Source organism: Macaca nemestrina, chromosome 19 (assembly GCF_043159975.1).
Source record: "Macaca nemestrina isolate mMacNem1 chromosome 19, mMacNem.hap1, whole genome shotgun sequence".
Lineage (NCBI taxonomy): Eukaryota > Metazoa > Chordata > Mammalia > Primates > Cercopithecidae > Macaca > Macaca nemestrina.
The window spans coordinates 49,873,859-49,898,724 of NC_092143.1; the positions used below are offsets into that span (position 1 = coordinate 49,873,859).

General features: G+C 37.1%; 1 protein-coding gene across 10 annotated transcripts in view; it reads right to left on the reverse strand.

Annotated features, from left to right (window-relative positions):
• Window positions 1-24,866, reverse strand: part of LOC105499299 (phosphatidylinositol 3-kinase catalytic subunit type 3) — a 563,324-nt gene that overhangs the window by 419,468 nt on the left and 118,990 nt on the right. For 8 of the 10 annotated variants that reach the window (XR_011616915.1, XR_011616923.1, XR_011616914.1 and 5 more), the window contains 2 exons: window positions 17,819-17,975; window positions 6,393-6,522 (listed from right to left, as the gene is read on the reverse strand). Coding sequence is in view for 1 of the 10 variants with exons in the window: in XM_011771834.3 (XP_011770136.1) it covers window positions 17,961-17,975 (15 nt within the window). In the remaining 9 variants the exon portion in view is untranslated. Of the gene's footprint in view, window positions 1-6,392; window positions 6,523-15,704; window positions 17,976-24,866 lie in introns of those variants that run through there. The other 2 variants (XR_011616919.1, XM_011771834.3) reach the window with 2 other exon arrangements.

Here is a 24,866-nt window from a genome sequence, read left to right on the forward strand (position 1 = left end):
CTAAAATTGACACCCTAACATCACAATTAAAAGAACTAGAGAAGCAAGAGCAAACATATTCAAAAGCTAGCAGAAGGCAAGAAATAAATAAGATCAGAGCAGAACTGAAGGAGATAGAGACACAAAAAATCCTCCAAAAAAATCAATGAATCCAGGAGCTACTTTTTTGAAAAGATCAACAAAATTGATAGACCACTAGCAAGACTAATGAAGAAGAAAAGAGAGAAGAATCAAATAGATGCAATAAAAAACGATAAAGGGGATATCACCACCAACCCCTCAGAAATACAAACTACCATCAGAGAATACTATAAACACCTCTACGCAAATAAACTAGAAAACCTAGAAGAAATGGATAATTTCCTGGACACTTAAACTCTCCCAAGACTAAACCAAGAAGAAGTTGAATCCCTGAATAGACCAATAGCAGGCTCTGAAATTCAGGCAATAATTAATAGCCTATGAATCAAAAAAAAGTCCAGGACCAGACAGATTCACAGACGAATTCTATCAAAGATACAAGGAGGAGTTGGTACCATTCCTTCTGAAACTATTCCAATCAATAGAAAAAGAGGGAATCCTCCCTAACTCATTTTATGAGGCCAACATCATCCTGATACCAAAGCCTGGCAGAGATACAACAAAAAAAGATAATTTTAGACCAATATCCCTGATGAACATCGATGCAATAATCCTCAATAAAATACTGGCAAACCGAAATCAGCAGCACATCAAAAAGCTTATCCACCATGATCAAGTGGGCTTCATGCCTGGGATGCAAGGCTGGTTCAACATATGCAAATCAATAAACTTAATCCAGCATATAAACAGAACCAAAGACAAAAATCACGTGATTATCTCAATAGATGCAGAAAAGGCCTTTGACAAAATTCAACAGCCCTTCATGCTAAAAACTCTCAATAAATTTGGTATTGATGGAACGTATCTCAAAATAATAAGGCTATTTATGACAAACCCACAGCCAATATCATACTGAATGGGCAAAACCTGGAAGCATTCCCTTTGAAAACCAGCACAAGACAGGGATGCCCTCTCTCACCACTCCTATTCAACATAGTGTTGGAAGTTCTGCCTAGGGCAATCAGGCAAGAGAAAGAAATAAAGGGTATTCAGTTAGGAAAAGAAGAAGTCCAATTGTCCCTGTTTGCAGATGACATGATTGTATATTTAGAAAACTCCATCATCTCAGCCCAAAATCTCCTTAAGTTGATAAGCAACTTCAACGAAGTCTCAGGATACAAAATCAATGTGCAAAAATCACAAGCATTCTTATACACCAGTAACAGACAAACAAAGAGCCAAATAATGAATGAACTCCCATTCACAATAGCTTCAAAGAGAATAAAATACCTAGGAACCAACTTACAAGGGATGTAAAGGACCTCTTCAAGGAGAACTACAAACCACTGCTCAGTGAAATAAAAGAGGACATAAACAAATGGAAGAACATACCATGCTCATGGATAGGAAGAATCAATATTGTGAAAATGGCCGTACTGCCCAAGTTAATTTACAGATTCAATGCCATCCCCATTAAGCTACCAATGACTTTCTTCACAGAATTGGAAAAAACTGCTTTAAAGTTTATATGGAACCAAAAAAGAGCCCACATTTCCAAGACAATGCTAAGCCAAAAGAACAAAGCTGGAGGCATCACTCTACCTGACTTCAAACTACACTGCAAGGCTACAGTAACCAAAACAGCATGGTACTGGTACCAAAACAGAGATATAGACCAATAGAACAGAACGGAGCCCTCAGAAATAATGCCACACATCTACAGTCATCTGATCTTTGACAAACCTGACAAAAACAAGAAATGGGGAAAGGATTCCCTATTTAATAAATGATGCTGGGAAAATTGGCTAGCCATAAGTAGAAACCTGAAACTGGATCCTTTCCTTACTCTTTATACAAAAATTAATTCAAGATGGATTAGAGACTTAAATGTTAGACCTAAAACCATAAAAACCCTTGAAGAAAACCTAGGTAATACCATTCAGGACATAGGCATGGACAAGGACTTCATGTCTAAAACACCAAAAGCAACGGCAACAAAAGCCAAAATTGACAAATGGGATCTCATTAAACTAAAGAACTTCTGCACAGCAAAAGAAACTACCATCAGAGTGAACAGGCAACCTACAGAATGGGAGAAAATTTTTGCAATCTACTCATCTGACAAAGGGCTAATATCCAGAACCTATAAAGAACTCAATCAAATTTACAAGAAAAAAACAAACAACCCCATCAAAAAGTGGGCAAAGGGTATGAACAGACACTTCTCAAAAGAAGACATTCATACACCCAACAGACACATGAAAAAATGCTCATCATCACTGGCCATCAGAGAAATGCAAATCAAAACCACAATGAGATACCATCTCACACCAGTTAGAATGGCGATCATTAAAAAATCAGGAAACAACAGGTGCTGGAGAGGATGTGGAGAAATAGGAACACTTTTACACTGTTGGTGGGACTGTAAACTAGTTCAACCATTGTGGAAAACAGTGTGGTGATTCCTCAAGGATCTAGAACTAGAAATACCATTTGACCCAGCCATCCCATTACTAGGGATATACCCAAAGGAGTATAAGTCATGCTGCTATAAAGACACATGCACATGTATGTTTATTGCAGCACTATTCACAATAGCAAAGACTTGGAATCAACCCAAATATCCATCAGTGACAGACTGGATTGTGGCACATATACACCATGGAATACTACGCAGCCACAAAAAGGATAAGTTTGTGTCCTTTGTAGGGACATGGATGCAGCTGGAAACCATCATTTTCAGCAAACTATCGCAAGAACAGAAAACCAAATACTACATGTTCTCACTCATAGGTGGGAATTGAACAATGAGATCACTTGGACACAGGAAGGGGAACATCACACACCGGGTCCTATTGTGGGGAGGGGGTAAGGGGGAGGGATTACATTAGGTGATATACCTAATGTAAATGACGAGTTAATGGGTGCAGCACACCAATATGGCACATGTATACATATATAACAAACCTGCATGTTGTGCACATGTACCCTAGAACTTAAAAGTATTAAAAAAATTAAAAATGCAGAACAATTACATAACACTGTGTAGGCCAGACACTGTTACAAGCCCTGTAAACTGAGTTATTTATTTAAAAGATACAACAACTTCATAAGGTCAATTCTATTATTATATGCTTTTTTGTGTATGAAGAAATTGAGGTACGGGGAAGATAAGCAACTTCCTCAGTGTTACCCAGGTAAGATATGAGAAAACATAGGTTTAGAACTGAGGTGCTCTGGGTTTGATGCCTATGCGCATGACCACTAGGCTACACTGATATATACCAGAAAGTCATGATTCCCATAGAAAAGGAGGGTGGGGACTTTTGATCTGACTTAGGGAAGTTGGCATTCTCTTCTAGGCCCTGTCTCTGCATGCAGATCTTGGGAGGGAGGATGGAGCAAGTTGCATGAGGATACCAGAGAACTTTTTGTTTTTTTATAAAGCCATTTATTGCAACTCTTTCTAAGATTCAGAGATAAAGGAGTCTTATGGTATAGCAGTAGGTGCCTCTCTCAAAAGCCCAGTGATGTGGAAGACATCAAGGATCCCCAAATAAAATATTGTTGAGTGAATCAGAAGTCTAGGCTGGTAATCTAGAGTCAATATCAGGTAGGTAGTTGAAGTTGTCACCTCTTTCAGGTGTAGGTGCTGGTCTTAGGAGAAAATGACTAAGCCCAGGGGTATATGAAATTAAAAGTGTGGCCAGATGGTAGCCTCATCATGGCCATTGCTATGCACTGGATGGACCTTAACCTTCATACTATCACCTCTGCCCCCACAGCTCACACATAAGCACACTGAGCTCAGGGTGTGGATAGGGTTTCTTGGCTTTTTGTGTTCTATGTCCAAACAAATTCTTGTTCAAATGGAAAATGTGGCCTCTTGAGAACGTCAGCATCCCCACTTATTCCACTGTAGATGTAAATGGTACCTTTTTCTCTCTTTGAGTCTCACTGAACCACATGTATTGTAGGCCCACCAGAATTCTGTGTTCATGAGGCAAATGGATTGTCAAAAGAGTGGTGGTAGACACATACATGGCGGCATATTCCCTGCTGTGCACACGCTCCATTTCCCATCAGTCTTCACTTACACAATATAGATTCAAAGATCAAATGAATTATTAAAGCTTTTAAGATAGCAACATCATTGCATTAAACTAAACACAGGGCCCTTCAGAATGTGAGGTCTTGTGCAACTTCACAGGTAGCATGCCCATGAAGCTACTCCTGGTTATTAATGTGTGAATGGCATCTAATGCCACAGGATTGGATGAGATCACTGTGAGAGTACAGATAGAGAAAACAAAGAGTCCCAGCAACAAGAACTCTGGTGGTCTAAAACTTAGAGGCTGAACAGTAGAAAGAGTTCAAAAAGGAGACTGAGAAAGAGCAGCCATGGAGGTAAGAGGGCATGATATGAAGAAATTCAGGTTGAGTATCCCTTATCTGAAATGGTTGGGACCAGAAATGTTTTAGAGTTCTGAGTTTTTCTTTTCTTCTTCAGATTTTGAAATATTTGCATTATAATTACTGGTTGAGAATCCCAAATCCCAAAATCCGAAGCGCAAAATACTCCAGTAAGTTTTTCCTGTGAACATCATGTCGGCACTCAAAACATTTCGAATTCTGAGCACTTCAGATTTTGGATTTTCAGATTTGGGACGTTCAATGGGCATCTGGCCATGATGTTATTAATTGCATTTTCTGGGGCTCTCATTTTGTGACAGACTACGTAGGATGGCACTGGTTCGTCGAAGAGGCTCACTATTGAAATAGATTCTGGGATAACTGCCGGGACTATGGGTAGGTATGATAGAGGTAGGTCATTTAGTTGTAGTAGAATAGAATATTAATCTCTCATAGGAAAGTGTGACAAGAGTTAAAAACAAGTTCTGGGCCGATTTTGGATTCAGAGGGAAGTTCATGGGAGCTGAGATTTGAGTTGTATATCTGTACACATGAGTTGTATATCTGTACACATGCCAACCAGATGTTTGAGGGCTGGGAAATGATGCTGGTTCTGTGGTAGCACACGTATGTGAATTTTTTTTCCTAAGGAAAGATAAGCAAAAACCTCCACCTGCCTGCTGATGGTAGCTGCTACAACAGCTCTATGAAATGGACTAGAACCCCTGCACATTCCTAGAGTATATCTTAAGATAATAGACTGATTCCTCATATAGAACCAAGAAATAGAGTTACAGTATCTCAGAATACCAATTTGGATTTCCCCCCTCATAATTTAAGAAGCAAAAAGTTTTCAGAACTGGCACTATTACTACCCGCACCTAGCATATGAAAGCACTGAAAGAGACAGGGTCACCTTTTTGAGGAGAGTGCAAGGTTCACAGAGAGGACCTTCTTTCCCTCCTCATGGTGAACAAGGTGGAACTTTCTCAAGCCAACAGAGAAAGGCCCCAGGAGAACTACTTAAAACTTTGGAGGTGTCTGCTTATATATTCGGTATGGTGACAGGAAAAGAAAAGAGCATTTGGGAATGATGACCTGGAAGGATGAGCAGAGGAAAAAGGAATCATCTACTGGAGGTATCTTACACATACATCTTTTGCTTCAAGATGAGGTTGCATTTAGGGTTGAGAAAAGACTTTAAGTTAAACAGGAGAGCAATAAAACAAACAGACAAAAAAGCAAGTTTTGGTCTTTAAAGCCAAAATCAGACTAGAAAGTTTCAAAAAGTCATGAAATGAAATTGTCTGCTACCCAGTAAGAATGGAATATTTCCACACAGTTGAAGCAGCTATTTGGAAAACAGACATGTTACATTTTAATGATAGCGGCTCTCACTTACCTAATACATTTGGCTTTCTATTATGTTTTCATGTGCTTATTGCACAGTTCTCAGGATTTTTTTCTGGATAAGGTACTTGGAGTATTGATAAATGAAAAATATGAGGGGCATGAATACGTGGGCTAAAATATTACATTCTTGAAGTTTATTTTAAAGTATACTATTTAGGCCCTTTTCAGAGTCCATGGGTTAAAATAGAGAACATAAATAAATATTTAAGGGCAAACACATTTCTGTTCTCTCCCAGTGCCAGAAAGCTGGTGCCTCTTTCCATGGCCTTCCTAGTTTCCAACCCTAGGTAGAAGTTGCAACTCTGTTCAGTCAGCTTATTTGGTAGAATCACTTGCATTAAAGAGTCTTACACTGTATGAAGGGAGAATGGCGCTCCCCGCCCACACTAACCAACAAGATGTCCACATCCTTGTCCCCTGAACTTGCTAGGTTACAAGCCAAGAGGGAGTTAAGGTTGCTAATCAGCTAATCTTAAATAGATTACCTGTATTATCCAGGTAGTCACAATGTAAACACAAGGGTCCTTCAAGGGGAAAGAGAGAGGCAGAAGAATCAGGACATGACTAGCCATTGCTGGCTTTGAAGATGGAAGTAGTATCTGCAGCCTCTAAAAGCTGAAAAAAAAAGCAAAAAAAAAACAGATTTTTCCCTACAGCCTCAAATCTTATACTTCACCACTATACAATTTATCCACGTAACCAAAAAACACTTGTGCCCCAAGAGCTATTGGAAAAAAAAAGAAAAAGAAGCTTGGTCTCCACAAACACTTAACTGAGACACTCCTTTCTATCGATTCCAGGTCTTAAGATAGTAACTCTTTCAACTGATTTCCAATCACAAACTCTTTGAGTCCACCTACGGTCTGGAAGCATCTCGCCTTCGAGTTGTCCCACCTTTCTGGACTAAACCAATATACACCTAACATTTTTGATTAATGTCTGCCTGTAACTTCTGTCCCCCTAAAATGTATATCAAACTGTAACCTAACCACTTTGAGAACATGTTCTCAGGGCCTCTTGTGACTGTACCTCAGGCCTTGATCACTCATAGTTGGCTCAAAATAAACCTCTTTAAATATTTTACAAAAAAAGAAAGGAAAGGAATGCAGCCTTGTTGACCTCTTGATTTTAGTCTAGTGAGATCCATTTTGCACTTCTGACCTCCAAACTGTAAGATAAGTTGGTGGTAAATTTATCACTAAATTGGGGGTAAATTTTTACAGCAGTCATAGGAACCTAATGTACAGACAACACTTTCCCACTCCATCATCTCCAAGGATGAAATGGGTGGACAAACTAATCAAGGGCTGATACAGATTCTACCTTCGTGTTTCTTTCCCCACCCACTCCAAGCAAACTCCCTTCCGGTTCTTTCCTCCATATATCTAGCAAGAGGGGCAAGATGCAGTAGTTTAGAACTAAGAGGAAGATGCTTTTAGTCCTCAAACCAGTGTTTTCAATTTAGCTTTTTCACCCTTTTTAAAACAGAACTAAACATTGGCATATAGGGCACTATTGATACTTTCATTTCCATTATGCTAATGTCCCCTTTGTATATTGTTCCTGAAAACAATGTAGGATTCAAATATTATTGGATCTCAGGCCTTTATGCAAACTTCTCTATCCATTCTGAATTCAATCATACAGTTTTCTGGCTTTAATCTAATAGTTCCCCACTCTCATTCATAACAAAATTGGTTACTAATAAATTACTCATTTATTATTGACATATTACTAATTCATCTTTGAATTGTCTTTATGAAAACAATAATAATCTCTAATATTGTCCTAGCAGCAACTTCCTGTCAGAAAGCACAGTCTCTAAATGATGATAAAGAGACAGACTATGTTAACTTTCTCTTATTTCATATTAATTCCTTTCTGAAGTCAACAAACACATTTTCTCTTATTAGTATGTTCAGCTGTTTATTCAGTTTGTGTGTTCTTACCACTTTCTTATTTTTTGATCATATCCCTCTTATTTGGGTTTCCAAAAGAAAGCAAAATGTTATATCTACTCAAGCAAAATGTTTGTGGAACAGCAGTGTAAAAAAAGAATCTCTCAAATTTTAATTATACATGCTATTAAAAAATCCCTAGTTTGCCAAGCTAAAAGTTCTCTATTTAACTACTATAATGTATCTTCTCTCACAGAAATATTATTTCTTCTGTTCGTTTTTTATTTTTGACACTTTCAAGTAACAAAAGAATGTGAACAAAGCTTGCTGAATAGTACTTTTGAACATTTCAATGAAATATAACATGGGCTCTGCCCCAAAGAAAATGTGCTTATTCATCTTACATACCATTATGCAAACATTTAAGAACATTATATTAATACTATAATGGTAAATACCTCACTGTGACAGTTTAATTATAGATTACTGTCATTAAGAAAACCATAATAAAGCAGTAATTAACATTGTCACTATAATAGAAATTCTTAAATGTGGACTAGTAATTGATTTAAAACATTTAAAAAGCAAACTACCTTATAATTTAATAAGTCACTGCATTGCTTCAGCAGAATAAAGAAAATACCTCTAGCTCTAGCAGAATAAACTTTCAACTGAGCCAAAACAAAATATATATGTAAATATGTATCTGCTAACAGTTCAAATAACGTTTGGAGTTGCAGTTCGAGAAGTACTTGTCAAAAGGAGTTCACACAAAGTAAATATGTCAGAACAAATTAATCTGCTTTATGGAATTTACTTCATTCTCCACATCTTGCAGAAACTGATACTAATACAAGCTAAGGATAATTAATTAATACTTCAAAACTTCCTTGGCATATTCTCTAAAACTATCTCCACCAAGAAAATTATGTACAGTAAGACTATAAATGCTGTTGGCTTTGTTATAATAACCAAGGTTACACATTATAGCTTACAGTTCACACAATTCTAGTCAGATATTCTTATATTTTTAGTAATTTTTGCAAATGTATCCTCCTCATCCTCATCAAGTGTCCTGTCATATTTATTATCAGCATCCTCTTCAGAAACATGAGAAACACTTCCTGTAAGGTAAGATACTGATTTGGCGATTTCATCATCATGTATAATCTGATTTATTTTAAAGTCCTAAGCAAGCACAACTGCTTCTTTTTCATCCAGGTATTCTTGTTCAGGAACTATAGGAAGACTAAAAAAGAATGAATCACTGAAACTACTTAAGTAACTTTGTTTTTTCCCATTCACACTGCTTTTCTTCTTCTAAATGGTTTTATTTATTTATTTTTTATTTTTTTGAGATGGATTCTTGTTCTGTCACCCAGGCTGGAGTGCAGTGGCGCGATCTCTGCTCACTGCAAGCTCCGCCTCCCAGGTTCACGTCATTCTCCTGCCTCAGCCTCCTGAGCTGGGACTAAAGGAGCCTGCCACCATGTCCGGCTAACTTTTTTGTATTTTTAGTAGAGATGGGGTTTCACTGTATTAGCCAGGATGGTCTTGATCTCCTGACCTCATGATCTGCCCGCCTCAGCCTCCCCAAGTGCTGGGATTACAGGTGTCAGCCACCACGCCCAGCCATCTGAATGGTTTTCATGGTGATAGATTTTTCCTTTCTTCCAATCTACTTGACATCTTATGCAGCTTTGAATTTCAACTCCCTGACAAAGGTAAGGATTTGATATAAATTCTGGTCAAGACTTTATATGTCTTTGTTAGCACTTTGTTTTTAAAATACTCACCAGGCTCAAAGTGAAATTCAAATGTGTAACTTTTAGGGGCTTGCCAGGAACTGAGTTTTAGTTCAACATCTTTCAAATTTTTTACAACAAATTCATTAATGCTTCTTAATCACAGAATCGAAACAATATTCTTTAAAACAGTGAACTAAAATCCAGAAATTTTCTTTAGCCTCATCAGAAATTCCTTTAAACTCTTTTTCTTCAGCTTTGCCCCAGTTATTTCTTTGGAATCTTCCTTTACTCCAGCCTTTTTCTTCTTTAAGCTTTGCTTGTTTGATGTTTGCCTCATGCTTTATTTGAAAATTGAAACAATACCACAAAGAGTTAAAGAGACCAACGACTAACAGAAATTTTCGAGTTTGTAGAATGCCAGATAGAAAAAGAAACCACTTGCTGAAACAGAAATCTCCTTGCTTAAGCGATGAAAAAACTGGTTGCAATCAGCTGGAACCAGGATGGCCAACTAAAGTTTGTGCAGAACAAGCATGCTAATGTCACAGCCTAAATTTCCACCACACGGTTTATACTAACTCTTCCCAAATTTGCACATAGGACCCATGAGGAGACATGAAGAGATAACTGCATATGCCCCGGGACTTTGCAGGCCTCCTCTTTCCTACCACCAATCACCTGCTAATGCCAGTACTCATCCTCTAAACCTTTTGTAATACAATTACTACCTTAAAGCCAGCACAGGGAGACAGATTTGAGCTTGATTCCTGTGTCCTTGGGTGCTGATTTTCAAATAAAGCTTTCCTTTTCACAAAAACCTGATGTCACAGTATAGGCTTTTAATGCATCAGGCAGCAAGCCCCCTTTGCTCGATAAGACTCTCACAACAGTTTTCTGAATTGGTCATTTTCATCTCAAATCTTTGCAGAGGCTTAAATAAGGCACCCTAGTTTCTTTCAAGATCACGATTCTTTTTAGCAAACTTGATTTGTTCTGGTGCAGTCAGGCCAACTGTTGATGAACTCAAGTGTCTATGGGTGTCTGCAGCCCAGCAAGCACCCGGGGCCTCAGGCTAGTCCACTGCTTCTTGGGCTACTTGTGTTCCCAGGCAGCAGCCTGGGCTCTACTGCTCCTTATGGTCATCATGGGCCACGCCTTAAAGCCTGGAGGTATGCATGGTGTCAGTGCAGAGATGTGAGGAAAACTGACTCTGGTAAGCAGTGCCAGAGGGGAAGGCGAATGTCCAGGCTTGGAGGTTGCCACAGGGCTGGTGACCGCAGCATGGGTGAAGGTGGATGAGGGGGATCTGAGGTGAAGACCAAGAGGAGGTGAGGAGGAAGCTGCAGCCAGGTGGATGCTGCCACAGAACCAGCTGTTCCAGTTGCAGTGGGAGGAGGTGGAGTTCCCTTTTTATGCTGAACAGTATCCCATTGTATGACTATATCACATCATTTTTAGCCATTCACCAATTGATGGACACGTGAGTTGTTTTTTTTCTTTTTTTTTTTTTTTGGCTATTATGAATCACGCTTAGAACATTTGTGTGCAAGTCTTCATGTGGACATATTTTCATTTCTCTTGGCAGATAACCTGGAGTGAAATTCCTGTATTGTATGCTACATTTATATTAACCTTTTTCAAAAATATCAAACTCAGATTTTTAAAATTAGATTTAAAAGGGAACGTTTGATCAAGAATCGAGCTTACTGAAATTAAACCATTCATTTACTCATTTATGAAACATTTATTGAATTAGACATTCTACTAACCATTTACTATTACAAACAGTTAACTAAACATCACTGGTTTTGTTTGATAAATGGTAATCTTGCAAAGGCTCATTTATGGACACATCATTTTGTGCTGTGTAAAAGTGATATAGGAGTTAAGAAGAAATCACTTAAGCAGACAGTAAGGGTATGGGAGTCCCCGGTAAGGCTTTTCTCTTTAACGAAAAGCAGCTCCAAATCATTTTCTAACAAAGAGCAGTCTGTAAAGCTGAGCTGCAGACATAGACAAACAAGCTGGGAGCTTGCATGGGTGAATGCCAGCAGAAACTAACGACTAGACATTTTCAAGATGGTGGCTTCATCTTCCCTTCTCTGCCAGCCACGTGTTAGACAAGATGGGCCCAATCAACTGGAAAGCCTATTTGCACAAGATCAGAGAGGGGCGACCAGCCTTCCACATGCACTATCCAAATGTCATACCTGATGGAACCAATCAGAAACCACCTTCTCAAACCGGACTAGAAAATCTGGCACATTCACCACCAACTGGTCTTTTCCACTTGGAGACCATCAGTTTTTTCCACTCGGAGACACATTATGGGCCATGCCTTAAAGCCTGGAGGTATGCACGGTGTGAGTGCAGATATCTATAGAGGAAGCTGTTTCTCTTTCCCTTCTCTTCTACCTATTAAACCTCCCCTTCCTAAACTCCTCGTGTGTCTGTCCTAAATTCTCCTGTGACAATGAACTCCAGGGTATGTACCCCAGACAATGTAGCCACTTCAAAAGGGCAGAAAGTTCTCTTAAAAACAGAGAAAAGGGGAAAAAAAGTGTACTTAGCACTTAGTTTTTCCCCACAGAAGGAAACTGGCACTCACAGATCCTGCTGAGGTTACTGGAAAGGGGTCCCGATTAAGACTCCAAGAGAGGGTTCTTGGATCTCCTGCAGAAGAATTCGGGGGAGTCCATAAAGTGAAAGCAGGTTTATGAAGAAAGAATGGCTACTCCATAGGCAGAGCAGCAGCATGAGCTGCTGGTTGGCTATTTTTATGGTTATTTCTTGATCATACGCTAAACAAGGGGTGGATTATTCATGAGTTTTCGAGGAAAAGGGTGGTTCTCAGAACTGAGGGTTCCTCCCCGTTTTAGACCATATAGGATAACTTCCTGATGTTGCCATGGCATTTGTAAACTGTCATGGTGCTGGTGGGAGTGTCTGTTAGCATGCCAATGCATTATAACTAGTGTATAATGAGCAGTGAGGACGACCAGAGGTACTTTCATTCCCATCTTGGTTTTGGTGGGTTTTGGCTGGCTTCTTTACCACATGCTGTTTTACCAGGAAGGTCTTTGTGACCTTACCTTGAGCCAATCTCTTATCTCATCCTGTGACTAAGAATGCCTAACTTCCTGGGAACGCAGCCCAGTGGCTCTCAGCTTCATTATACCCAGCCCCTATTCAAGATGGAGTTGCTCTGGTTCAAATGTCTCTGACAATGATGGCCCAAGGAGTTCTGAGGTTTGGGGAGATGCAGCTGTATCGAGCCATATGCGGGTAAGACCAGGGCATAAGGTATGATTAGGGAGGTCTGGGTTTCTTGTGGTGATGGACATAAACTGAGGTAAAGGACATACGATAAACAATGTAAGGATTAGTCCTGACAGTCCCAAGGCAGAAAGTGCTGGTGACGATCTAATGCAAACATTGAAGATATAAATCCTAGTGAAATTCTTTTTTTTGAGATAGAGTCGTCTCGCTCTGTTACCCAGGGTGGGGTGCAATGATGCGATCTCAGCTCACTGCAACCTCTGCCTCCCAGGTAGCTGTGATTACAGGCGTGCACCACCACGCTTAGGTAATTTTTGTGCACACACATACACACACAAAAATATATGTATTTTGAGATGGGGTTTCACCATGTTGTCCAGGCTGGTCTTGAACTCCCGGGCTCAAGTGATTTGGCTGCCTTGGCCTCCCAAAATGCTGGGATTACAGGCATGAGCTGGCCAAATTCTAGTTAAATGCTATGGTTCATGAAGAAATGGTTACTCTACCGAGTTTGAGCTTATTTCTATTTCTCCCATTTACATGCCAGAGTTTTAGAATGGCAATACTGGGATGCTACGTTAACTTCTATTTTAGATAAATCAGACTCCTTATTTAGGGGGTTATTTGGTAAAATCAGACCAACAGAAAATTGACTGTGACTTAAATATTATTTTAAATTCATCCCAAAGTTACACTATGCAGTGGGTCCACTAGATTCATTTTCTTATGTTCTATTTTGACATTCCTAGTGTTTTATACGCAATTAGCATGTGATATCAGTATTAGCTTTTTCTGTATGAAATACTAGTCTCAGAATTAAGTGGCTTAAAATAACCATTGACTTAGCTCATGATTTCGTGGCAATTTTTCCTTAAAAAACCAGTTTTTTTCTAGACTATTTATATTAAAGTTGTTCATATTCCACATAAAGTATACGAAGTTTTAGAAACTACATATTTCTTAAAATGTTACTAACAGTAAATGAAAATGATACTGCATTTTAGAATATGGGTTATCTACCCTCAGGGTAGATAAAAGTAAGAAGCTAGTGTTGAAATGCAACGCACCAGCCCATAGCACTGAACAAAATGAACTTTCACTTGCCAGTATTTACGTAGTACCCATTCTTAAAATAAACTACTCATTATACAGAAAAGTGCTTTTTGTTAGGTTTTTTGGCTACAAAAAATTTATTTTATGCCACTATAGACAATAAAGAGAAAATGAGGTTAGCATATAACAAGAGATATCTGGTTGGGTTGGATGACCAGCGTAACAGAGCCTCAAATATATCTTCTGTTCTAATGCCTTCCCAGCCCTGACCCCTGTTCCCTGACACTGGCCTATGGAATCTCTGGACTACAGGAAAACTTAACATCTAATCTACTGTTTAAATCTAGCAGGCATCGGAATCCCCTGGGAAAACTCATAAGGCCCACCTGCAGATTGATTTAGCTGCTCAGGAGTGGGGATTGGGAATGTGCACATTTAATAGAGGTCCCAGGAGGTTTTGACATGTCCAGTCCCACCCTAGTTCTTATAGTGGAATGTGGTTCCTGTGGTCTAGTGCAACCTCTTATCAGATGCAGGGGTCCCACCTCAGCTTCTGTAAGTGGTCACCCAAGTGGGATGCTCACTATCTTCTAAGGCTTATTCTGTTTTTCCTTTTTTGGGGGGTTTGTTTTTAGCTACTCCATACTATATTCAGATTTCTTTCATTTTTACCTAATGTTCTTTTTCTGTTCCTTGCTCCCATCCTGGATCAGGTGGTATACATTCTTATAAGTGAAATATTAATATATCAAAATTACTCATTTGGTAAATCAGTATATTTTCTGTATATAATTATAGAAAGTCCACATTGTTCTTCAAATTTACTTGTAAAAAATTATTTTCCATTTGGCACTAAGGTTTATTCTCAGGGTGTTCAATCTATATCAGTTTTTATTTTAAGTTGTGTGATCTATCTAAAATAAAGCAAACATTAGTAATTACTTACAACATGCTCCTAAGAATCTCAACTTGGTTTATCGTTTTAAATGGCAATGTTATATTTATGTGCAAGGATATACTTAAGGTATATTAGGATTGTAGGTTAACAATTGCATTGGCAAGATTTATTTTACCTGTATGTTTTTACTGAATGATATATTTTCCAACCCAAGGCAAGTATGAATATGTGGCATGATGACACAACACCTTTCTTAGAAATGTGTTTACTGACTACTGAGTGTGCCTTTGGTAATCCTGTTAAAAGCAATGGAAAAATAAAACATGACCAAAAATAAGAAAAGGAATGTCTTGTCTTCTGGGGATTAAAGCTGAATGGACCACACACCCACAAATGCACACATTAGAGGTCAGGACTATCATTACCATTATCTCAGTGAAAAATGAAGGCTGAAAGAATTTAACAGTCAAGACTGTGATCACTGGGGCCTAACTCGACTTAAATCCCAACTGTGCTCTCACCAGCAGCTTATTCTTGGGCAGATGATTCAATTGCTTTAAACTTCAGTTACTGCAACTAAAAAATGAGGAGACAATTCTATCTCATAGAATAATGAGATAAGGCACATGAAGCAATTAATATAGTCCTGACATGTAATACCGAGCCCCTACATCATGTTGACTGCTATTATAACAATATATACCCAGTTGAAAACTCAATAATACAAATGAACTGGGGAACATCTAAAACTAGCATATGGAGAATGATTTTTGCTAACCCCAGCAAAAAGCAAGACTGTATCACCCTTTATTTGGGAATGTTAACCATACTTTTCTTCTTTCTTTCCTATAGCCCCACTCTCAATAACTGCCATCTACATTCTCTCTCCCCCACTCAGAAATCTCACTCTGAATAACTTAATGACCATAGTATTCACACTTTTTAATTAAAGTGATGTGTCCTCACAAACACATTTCTCAAACTCAAAACAAACATCATGCTTGAAATATTACTGAACTTGTCACCAAAGAAGTCACATGGCAATGACAATAAAGAAACATGCAGACTACACTCAGGATAGAGCTCTAAAGAGTAAAAACAATGGAATTTGGAAAAATTAGGAGTGAAGAATTGCTTTGAGCAATAAAAACTGAGATTGATAAGTCACTTTTCTTTTTGATATAGGCTTGTCACTCACAGCCAAAATCTCTCAGCAAATCCACAGCTACTGTTCACCCTCCTGAGAGATGCTCCTTCCTCACCCAGCACGCGTCACCCTTCTTAGAAAGGTTTATCCTCTTTACAATTCTTGCTAAGGTGGCACTGAATACAAAGTTACTCATGATCAACCTTTCTTACTAGTTGTCAGTGTCTATCTGCCCTTAGAGAATTTTATGTCTGTGTCAGAATTATTTATTGAGTTCGTTATAAACAGGCTCCTATCTATGCAGAGTGCTGTGGAGTTTATGGATGAGTAAGATGATACACTTTTGCCTTCCAGTTAGCAGAGTTAAGTTGATGCTATTGAGACCATATGTCCCCCAAAGCTGAAGATACTTACTTTCTTAGCCCATTAAAGAAAAAGTATGCCAAACCCTGAAATAGGAGATGCAAGTGTAGGAGTTCACAAGGAAGAAAGGTCACTTTCAACAAAGGTAATTCAGAGAAAAATTTTGGAGAAAGTGCCAATAGAAATGGAACTACAAGAATGAGCACGCAGAGGGATAAAAATGTCTGAACAACAAAAAAGACATAAACACGCGAAGAAAAGAAAAAGAAAGGTAGAGGATGAGGCCTGCCCATTTAGTTTAGATATACACTCTCTTAAGATGATGTATAAAGGTATTTTCATTCTTACCATTTTTCTAATCAGCAGGTATGTTTTATACAAATCACATTCCATATGCCTCTAGAGTGTCTCTTAATTACATGCTTGCCCTCTCGCTGGTAACACCACTCTAAAGAGGCAAGCTCAGGGCTAAGAATTTGAGACAAATACACATTATCATTAATGGCCCTCTCTGAAACTGTGCCACAATTTTACCTTCATTTTCTCTGTCACTTGATTTTTAATATTTATTCAGCACCAAAACAATTCTTTGTCTTCCAAGACCAAGTCATATGACTATGTAACATATTAAGTTGCAAAAGATTATTACTATATTGTTCATATCATTTGTATATTTGTATTTGTTCTTTTTCCCCAAAGTTCCAGCAAAAAAGCTAGAGGGATTAGATCTAGTCTTAAAAAACAAAAAATTAATTTGGTTAACTCAGAAAGAATATATTACATTAACAGGTCTAAGTGAGCTATTTCAAAAAGCCTTTTGTTCCTCAGTTCCTTTATACCATCAAAAAGTTTCTGAAATCTAAATTTGCATCAAAAAATTTTATTGTAGAAAGACAATTTACATTGCCTTACATGAATCTATAAAAATATCTTACGCTCAATACTAAAACTGGTGGTCAGACGACCTTTTGGCTAGTTATCTAAATAGCCACATTTTCATATTCTACTATATTCATACTTACAAGCTAAAAGAACTATGAACTGTAGTTTACAAAAAATCAATTATGTATAAGAGAAAATGAATATCTTTTAAAAATATAAGCAATTCTTTTGAACTGCAAAAGAATGAGCCATAACATGTAAAACTTGAAGAAAACTTTTAAGTAGAACTTTAAACATGTAAATTAGGAAAAAACAACAAACAAAAGTGAGTGGGAAAAGAGAGAGGAAGGAAGGAACAAACAAAAACTTGTAAACTGTGACAATCTAAATTCAGGTTACTGCTGTCCTGATATGAAGATATAAGAGGAAAACATAACATTTCAAACTCAAAAACTAAACTGTTTTGCTATTTCAACATATTACTTCCTCCAGAACTCTCATAACATGTAAATAAATAAGAATATTTCTCATTTCTTAATTTATTAACAAGGTATACATTTGAAAAAATATATACAATATTTCACAACAAACCCTTCAGGACTATATCTAAGCAATGACATCCAAGGAAGTAGAATTCAGGTACCATGTAATATCTGGAAAATACGATAACTTGACGATTAAGTTTTCTGTTCCTTGCTGGTTACTCTGAAGTCTCCAATATACATAGGTTGCCCCTAACGTGGTTTTCTTATTGAGCCAAGCATCTTGATGTGTCACTCCCAGTTTCATTTTCTCCAGTACTACAAAAATTAAAAAGAAATAAACAAACAGAAAATAATTTACTTAAGTATTCACAAAGATAAACAATAGTCTAGTTTTAAAACAGACTACTAATAAAATAAAAAGTGTATAAATTAGTTTGTTAAATGCTACCAAGAGGACTGCAATTAACTATACCATATAGGATTCCTGAGGCTTCACTTAAAAATCAGTTTATATGAGAAAATAATTCAGGTAGAGGGTGTTTGCTGACTGTAAGCTCAAGATGAATGCAATTAACATGAGACAAGCAAAAGTCATCTCACCCAGCACTAGGAAGGCAAAAATTCCACTGAATTCTAAAGTGATTTAGATGAGTAATATTGTGAATAGTGTGCTTGGTTCTTGGTGCCACATTTTGAGAGAGGCTGTGAAAACCTGTAGCTTATTCCAGAGTGCAACTACTTCATTCCAGAAATGGTCTGGAAATCAAATCAAAGGAAGTAGTCCTGAAAGAAGAAGAGAGTCCTAGTGAAGAGCTGTTTTGAGGCCAACAGTATTAATGGTGTTCAATACTGAGATATCTCCAGTAGGAATAAAATCAACGAAGATTTCTTTGTTTGGCTGAATATACACTGAGTCATCCATAACTCCTGCTCTTTTTGTTTGATACAAATATACTGGCATTCTCTTGGAGGAATTATGAATGCTGTTTACATGTCATAAAATTCTGTTTCTAAGACCTTCACTTCATTATTACTCAGAGAAAAAGTGAAGGCAAACAACCTTGCTGATAAGTGTGTCTGTGTGTGTCTGCACATGCATGTATACATGTACAAATGTGAAAAATGCTGAGATGCTGATGGTTTTTAATCTGATACATTTTAAAGTGGCACTCTAGAAAAAATACGGCAAGATTTATTTTTCGTGTGAATAAAAACAATGTAATTTAGAATTTAAGAAGCAATTTAAATATTTTTACTAAAGGCAATTATCAGAGAAAATCAACTTCCTAAAGAAATGGTACTTGGCACTCATATAAAACCACGTTTATTTGGTGCCTACTATGTGCCAGGAAGTGTCTCAGATACTGTGGGAATCTCAAATTAAGACAAAATGCCCGAGGACCAAATTAATATAGACAGAATCATACACACACACACACACACACACACACACACACTCAAAAGTTGAGCAAATAGGAGGGAACTCATTCCATGCAAAGAGAAGAGGTGTATTGCCTGGAGGTAGCAGGGGTGAATCATCAGAGCTACAAAGAAGGTTATTTTTGAAGGTTTCTGAAGATGATAAGGGTTGAAAGTGCAGGTAAAAGCCAAACTGCAAAGGGTCTACACTGACATACGAGGGAGTCTAAATAACTTGGAAGTAATTTGGAAGCAATGAAAAACTGCATATGTACACATGTATGCATCTATGTATGACAAAAATGTTGCTATAGAACCAAAGGTTTCTAATATACCAGCATACTTTGTTTTATTGTGCTTAGCTTTACCGCACTTCACAGATCCTTTTTTTTTAACAAATTGAAAGCCTGTGGCAACTCTGCTTGGACAAGTCTATCACAGCCATTTTTTCCAACAGCTTGTGTTCACTTTGTGTCTCTGTGTCATAGTTTGGTAATTCTCATAATATTTCAAAATTTTTTGTTCCTATTCCACCTGCTATGGTGCTCTGTGATCAGCAATCTTCATTATCACTCTTGTAAATGTTTTGGAGCACCAAGAACAGTGTCCGCATAAGACGGCGAACTTCATTGATAAATATTACATGTGTTCTGACTACTCCACCAACTGGCCATTCCCCCATCTCTCTTCTTCTCTTTAAGCCTCCCTAATCCCTAAGACACAACAGTATGGAAATTATACCAGTTAAGAACCCTATCATAGCCTCTAGGTGATCAAGTGAAAGGGAAGAGTTGCAAATCTCTGGCTTTATATTAAAAGCTAGAAATGAGTAAGCCTAGTGAGAAAAGATTATCAAAAGCTCGGATAGGCCAAAAGTTAAGACTCTTGCATCAAAAAGCCAAGTTTTAAATGCAAAGTAATGTTCTTAAAGGAAATTAAAATGCTACTCCAGTGAATATACGAATAAGAGAGCAAAACAGCTTTATTGCTGATATGGAGAAAGATTTTGTGGTCTGGATAGAAGCCCAAACCAGCTACAACATCCCCATAAGCCAGAGCCTAATGCAGAGCAAGGCCTTAACTGTCTTCAATTCTATAAAGGCTGAGAAAGATGAGGAACCTGCAGAAGAGAAGTCTGAAGCTAGCAGAGGTTGGTTGATGAGGTTTAAAGAAAGAAGCTATCTCCGTAACATAAAAGTGCAAGGTAAAGCAGCCAGTGCTGATAAAGAAACTGCACACAAGTTATCTACCATTTAGCTAAGATCATTGATGAAGGTGACTAACAGGCTTTCAATGCAGATGAAACAGGCTTCTAATGAATAAGATGCCACATAGGACTTTCACGCTAAAGGAAGTTAGTGTCTGGCTTCAAAGCTTCAAAGGACAGGTTGACTTTCTTGGTATGGGCTAATGCGGCTGGTGACTTAGTTGATGTCAATGTTCATTTCCCACTCTGAAAATCCTAGCTCCCCTAAGAATTATGCTAAATCTACTCTGCCTGTGATCTACAAATGAAACAGAAGCTTGGATGACATCATATTTGTTCATAATACGGTTTACTGAAAATTTTAAGCTCACTGTTGAAGCCTACTGCTCAGAAAAAAAAGATTCCTTTCAAAATATTGTTCATTGACAATGTACCCAGTCATCCAAGAGCTCTGATGGAATATATAAAAAGATTAATGTTGCTTTAATGCCTGCTAATTCAACATCCATTCTACAGTCCATGGATCATGGAGTCACTCTACTTGCAAGTCCTATTATTTAAGAAATACGTTTTGTAAGGCTATAGTTGCCAGAGATAGTAATTCCTCTGATGGATCTCAGCAAAACAAATTGAAAACCTACTGGAAAGGATTCACCATTCTAGATGCCATTGACAACATTTGAGATTCATAGGAGCAGGTGAAAATATCAACATCAATAGGAGTTTGGAAGAAGTTGATTTCAGTCTTCATGGATGACTTTGAGGGGTTCAAGAGTTCAGTAGAGGAAGTAATTGCAGATGTGGTGGAAACTACAAGAGAACAAGAATTAGAAGTGGAGCCTGAATATGTGACTGAATTGCTGCAGTCTCATGATAAAACTTGAGCAGATGAGGAGTTGCTTCTTCTGGATAAGCAAAGTGGTTTCTTGAGATGGAAACAGTTCATGGTGAAGATGCTTTGAACATTGTTGAAATGACAGCAAAAGATTTAGAATATTCCATAAATTTAGTTGATAAAGCAACAGCAAGTTTTGAAAGGGTTGACTCCAATTCTGAAAAAAGTTGTACTCTGGGCAAAATGCTTTCAAACAGCATCACATGCTACAGAGAGATCTTTTGTGAAAGGAAGAATCAACTGATGTGGCAAACTTCACAGATTTACAACTACTCAACCTTTAGCAACCACCACCCTGATCAGTCAACAGCTAGGAACATCAAGGCAAGACCCTCCACCAGCAAAAAGATTACAACTCACTGAAAGCTCAGATGACTGTTAAGCATTTTTTAGCAATAATTTTTAAGATAGGCACATAGTTTTTACAGACATAATGCTACTGCATAGTATCATGTAAACATAAATTTTATATGCACTGGGAAAACAAAGAAGTCATTCATTGCAGTGGTCTGGACTTGAGCTCAAAAAATCTTTAAGGTATGCCCTTTTTTCCCCAAATACTTTGAAATGTCTGTGTCTTTAGGGGGAAAAAATAAAAATAAAAAACATATAGCAGAGACAGTCCCAAAATATTCAACTACCGTACATTTGAAGAATTTTTATAAAAGGGTTTGACAGAACACAGAGGGAAAGAAAACAACAGTATAAAACTAACCTTACTAAAAGCAGTTAATGAAGCAAACATCAAGGTGAATCAAGGATTCACCCTATCAAGGATGACATTCAAGTGTTTAAAAATCTTCTTTGGAGAAGATAAGAAAATTAAATTTGTATGAATGAGAAATCAACTGAAGGCATTTGGGCTGAAAATTATGGGGCATTCTGCTGACTCCTGCTATTACAATAATTAATCTTACAACTTGCAAACATTTGTCATAGAGCAAGTGCCTGTATTCTTTGTTTTTTACATATCATGGGTTTTAATGGGTAGTTATGCAGCAATGCTGACTGCAGTGGAACAAGAGAGCACAGGTGGGTCAATGAAATTCAAGACTAGTTTTGGCCAATGTGCAAAATAAATGTTATCCCACATTTATCCTATTTATCTTGGATTAACAGCTCCTGGCGACTCCTTTATATATCATACTTACTTGTCTGTTTGCACAGCTGACTTTTTCTTTCTTTGACGGGTAGGTGAAAGATTAAGAAAAGTTAAAAGATTAAAAATTTAAAAACTCACTACTCATAACAAAAGCTATTCATGTCTATAAATTAAGGCTTTGAGATGTCTGTGTGTGTGTGTGTGTATGCAAGATAAAGCAGCCAGTGCTGATGGAGAAACTGCACATAGGTTATCTACAATCTAGCTAAGATCACTGATGAAGGTGACTACACTAGAGAACAGATTTTCAATGCAGATGAAACAGACTTCTGATGGAATAAGTTGACACAGAGGACAGAGAAGTCAAAGTCTGGCTTCAAAGGACAGGCTGACTTTCTTGGTAAGGGCTAATGCAGCTGGTGACTGGAAATAGACACTAGTTACTAAATATTTTATATATAAACATTTATATAAAAATACATATATATACAAATGCATGTTATGTATTTACATATAATTACTTATAAATATAGGACTAGATCTGGGACTCAAAATATTTTATTTTGAATTTGAATCTGGGTTTTGTCATCTATTAACCTTAGTTTTCTCATCTGTAAAACACACCTTGTGGTGCACTTACTTCACAAGTGTGAGAATTAAGAGTTGATGCAGCGAAAGAACTTTACATAATTCCTGGCACATTTAAATGTTCTATACTTTGCTATTAATGATTTTTTTTTCCAGTTGTTATTTCTGCCAAGAAAAATTCAAATAAATTAGATCTGGGACACAAAATAAAAAGAAGCTGTGTGTGATATATTGGTGTTACATTATTTATTTAAGCCACTGGTAAGGGAATCATTCTGCAGAAAATTAATTACTAAATTAAAAATAATCTGTTTTAGATTAAAAGAATTTCTATTTGACCCCAAAATCAATACTTTTTGTTTTGTCCACTGAAATATATAACACTGCTATTCTTCATTCCTAATTATAAAATGAGGTCCCTATAAATGGAAACTCAGAAATGATTATTTTCTTTTTAGGTCATAATTTTGCATCTATAAACTAGGATAAAACCTGGTGTTTCAAACAAATTTTAGTTATTATAAAATGAGTCACACTTGTTTAAAGCGGTAAAAGAAGAAGAACTAAATATAAAAGGAGACTATATGAATTACATATACTGTGTGACATGAACTTTTTACCTTTGCACATGGTTATTTGAGTACTCAAGGCTACATGGCTTTCGCCCTCATGAGAAGTATGGGTAGGTACTTAAGTAAAACACAGTTTAAAACTAGAGAGCATTCATGTTCTCTAATCTGGCACGTAAGAGGGAACATGAAAGGGGAAAGAGCATTAATTTGCAAAAAGGAATTCAGTGTTAGTGGTCAATTTACATAAAGAGGGAAGTTCAAAAAGTACAAAGAGAATATGAGGCAAAAGTGGGTCACCAAAAGAAAAAAAAAATGGAAAGTTAGTATGAATAAAGTAATGCTATAAAAACAAAACACACATATAAAAAGATCTGTACTTATATTTATAACATACGAGTGCTAGTAATGCTTTAATTCTGCAATAGTTTAGTCCTATTTTGTATCTACATACTTATGTATCGATGTCACAGCTAAATATTAAATGCCACTTAATATTTACAGCAGGAATAAATTCATGAATTAGGGTTTTATCAATATTTTTATTATTAAAGGCAACTATATGTTTGTTAAAGGGCACTATATTCTCATTAAAGAATTAAGGTATAGTTTATTTTCTACTTATCTGTTCACCTGAAATCAAGACCCAAAATTATACTACAAGTCTGGGAGTCAGGAATTTAAATAAATTAAAGAAAAAAACATAAACAAAAATTCCTGTGTGTGATAGTTCTCCTTTTCCAAAAAGAGTATTAGCTATGTATGGTCCTAAAACAGAACTAGCTTTTCTAATGTATCATGTAAGATCAAATTTCAAACAAAGTTCATCAAATGAAAATACATTATGGTATATTTAAGACTAACAGACTAGGGTTGTAAGTACATCTAAACATTTATTATTGTTCCATTTACTATTCAAAGGCTTAAAAATGAAAACAAAAACAAAATTCCACTGACCTACGAAATAGTGACCTTCAAGTAACTAAAAAATGGAAGAGTTAACACCAGTTTCTTAACTGTCACAGGTGCTGTGAATATACACATAAACCTAAGGTAAATGTTTTTATACATACTCTGAACACAAAATGCTTGTACTTTACCTAGAGAAATAAAAGGAGAAATGATCTTGAATGGTCTTAGTTCCCAATTCTGAAAACCAAGAGAGTCACTCACTGACCTAGAAAGTTGCCTTATTAAAGATGAAAGAGGACAGCAGATAAAGTGAAATCACTCTATACTGAGTTTAGGTGCTAAAGTCAACACAGAAAGGAAAAACAGGAATACAAAAAAAAAAAAAAAAAAATCACTTAAGAAAAGCCCGCCAGGAGGCAGCACATTAGAGACCTGTATCTCTTAAAAGTCCAAAATCGGAAGCTTTTCCCTCATCAATGACACAAGAAAACCCTATTTCGTTGGTTAAGCAGCA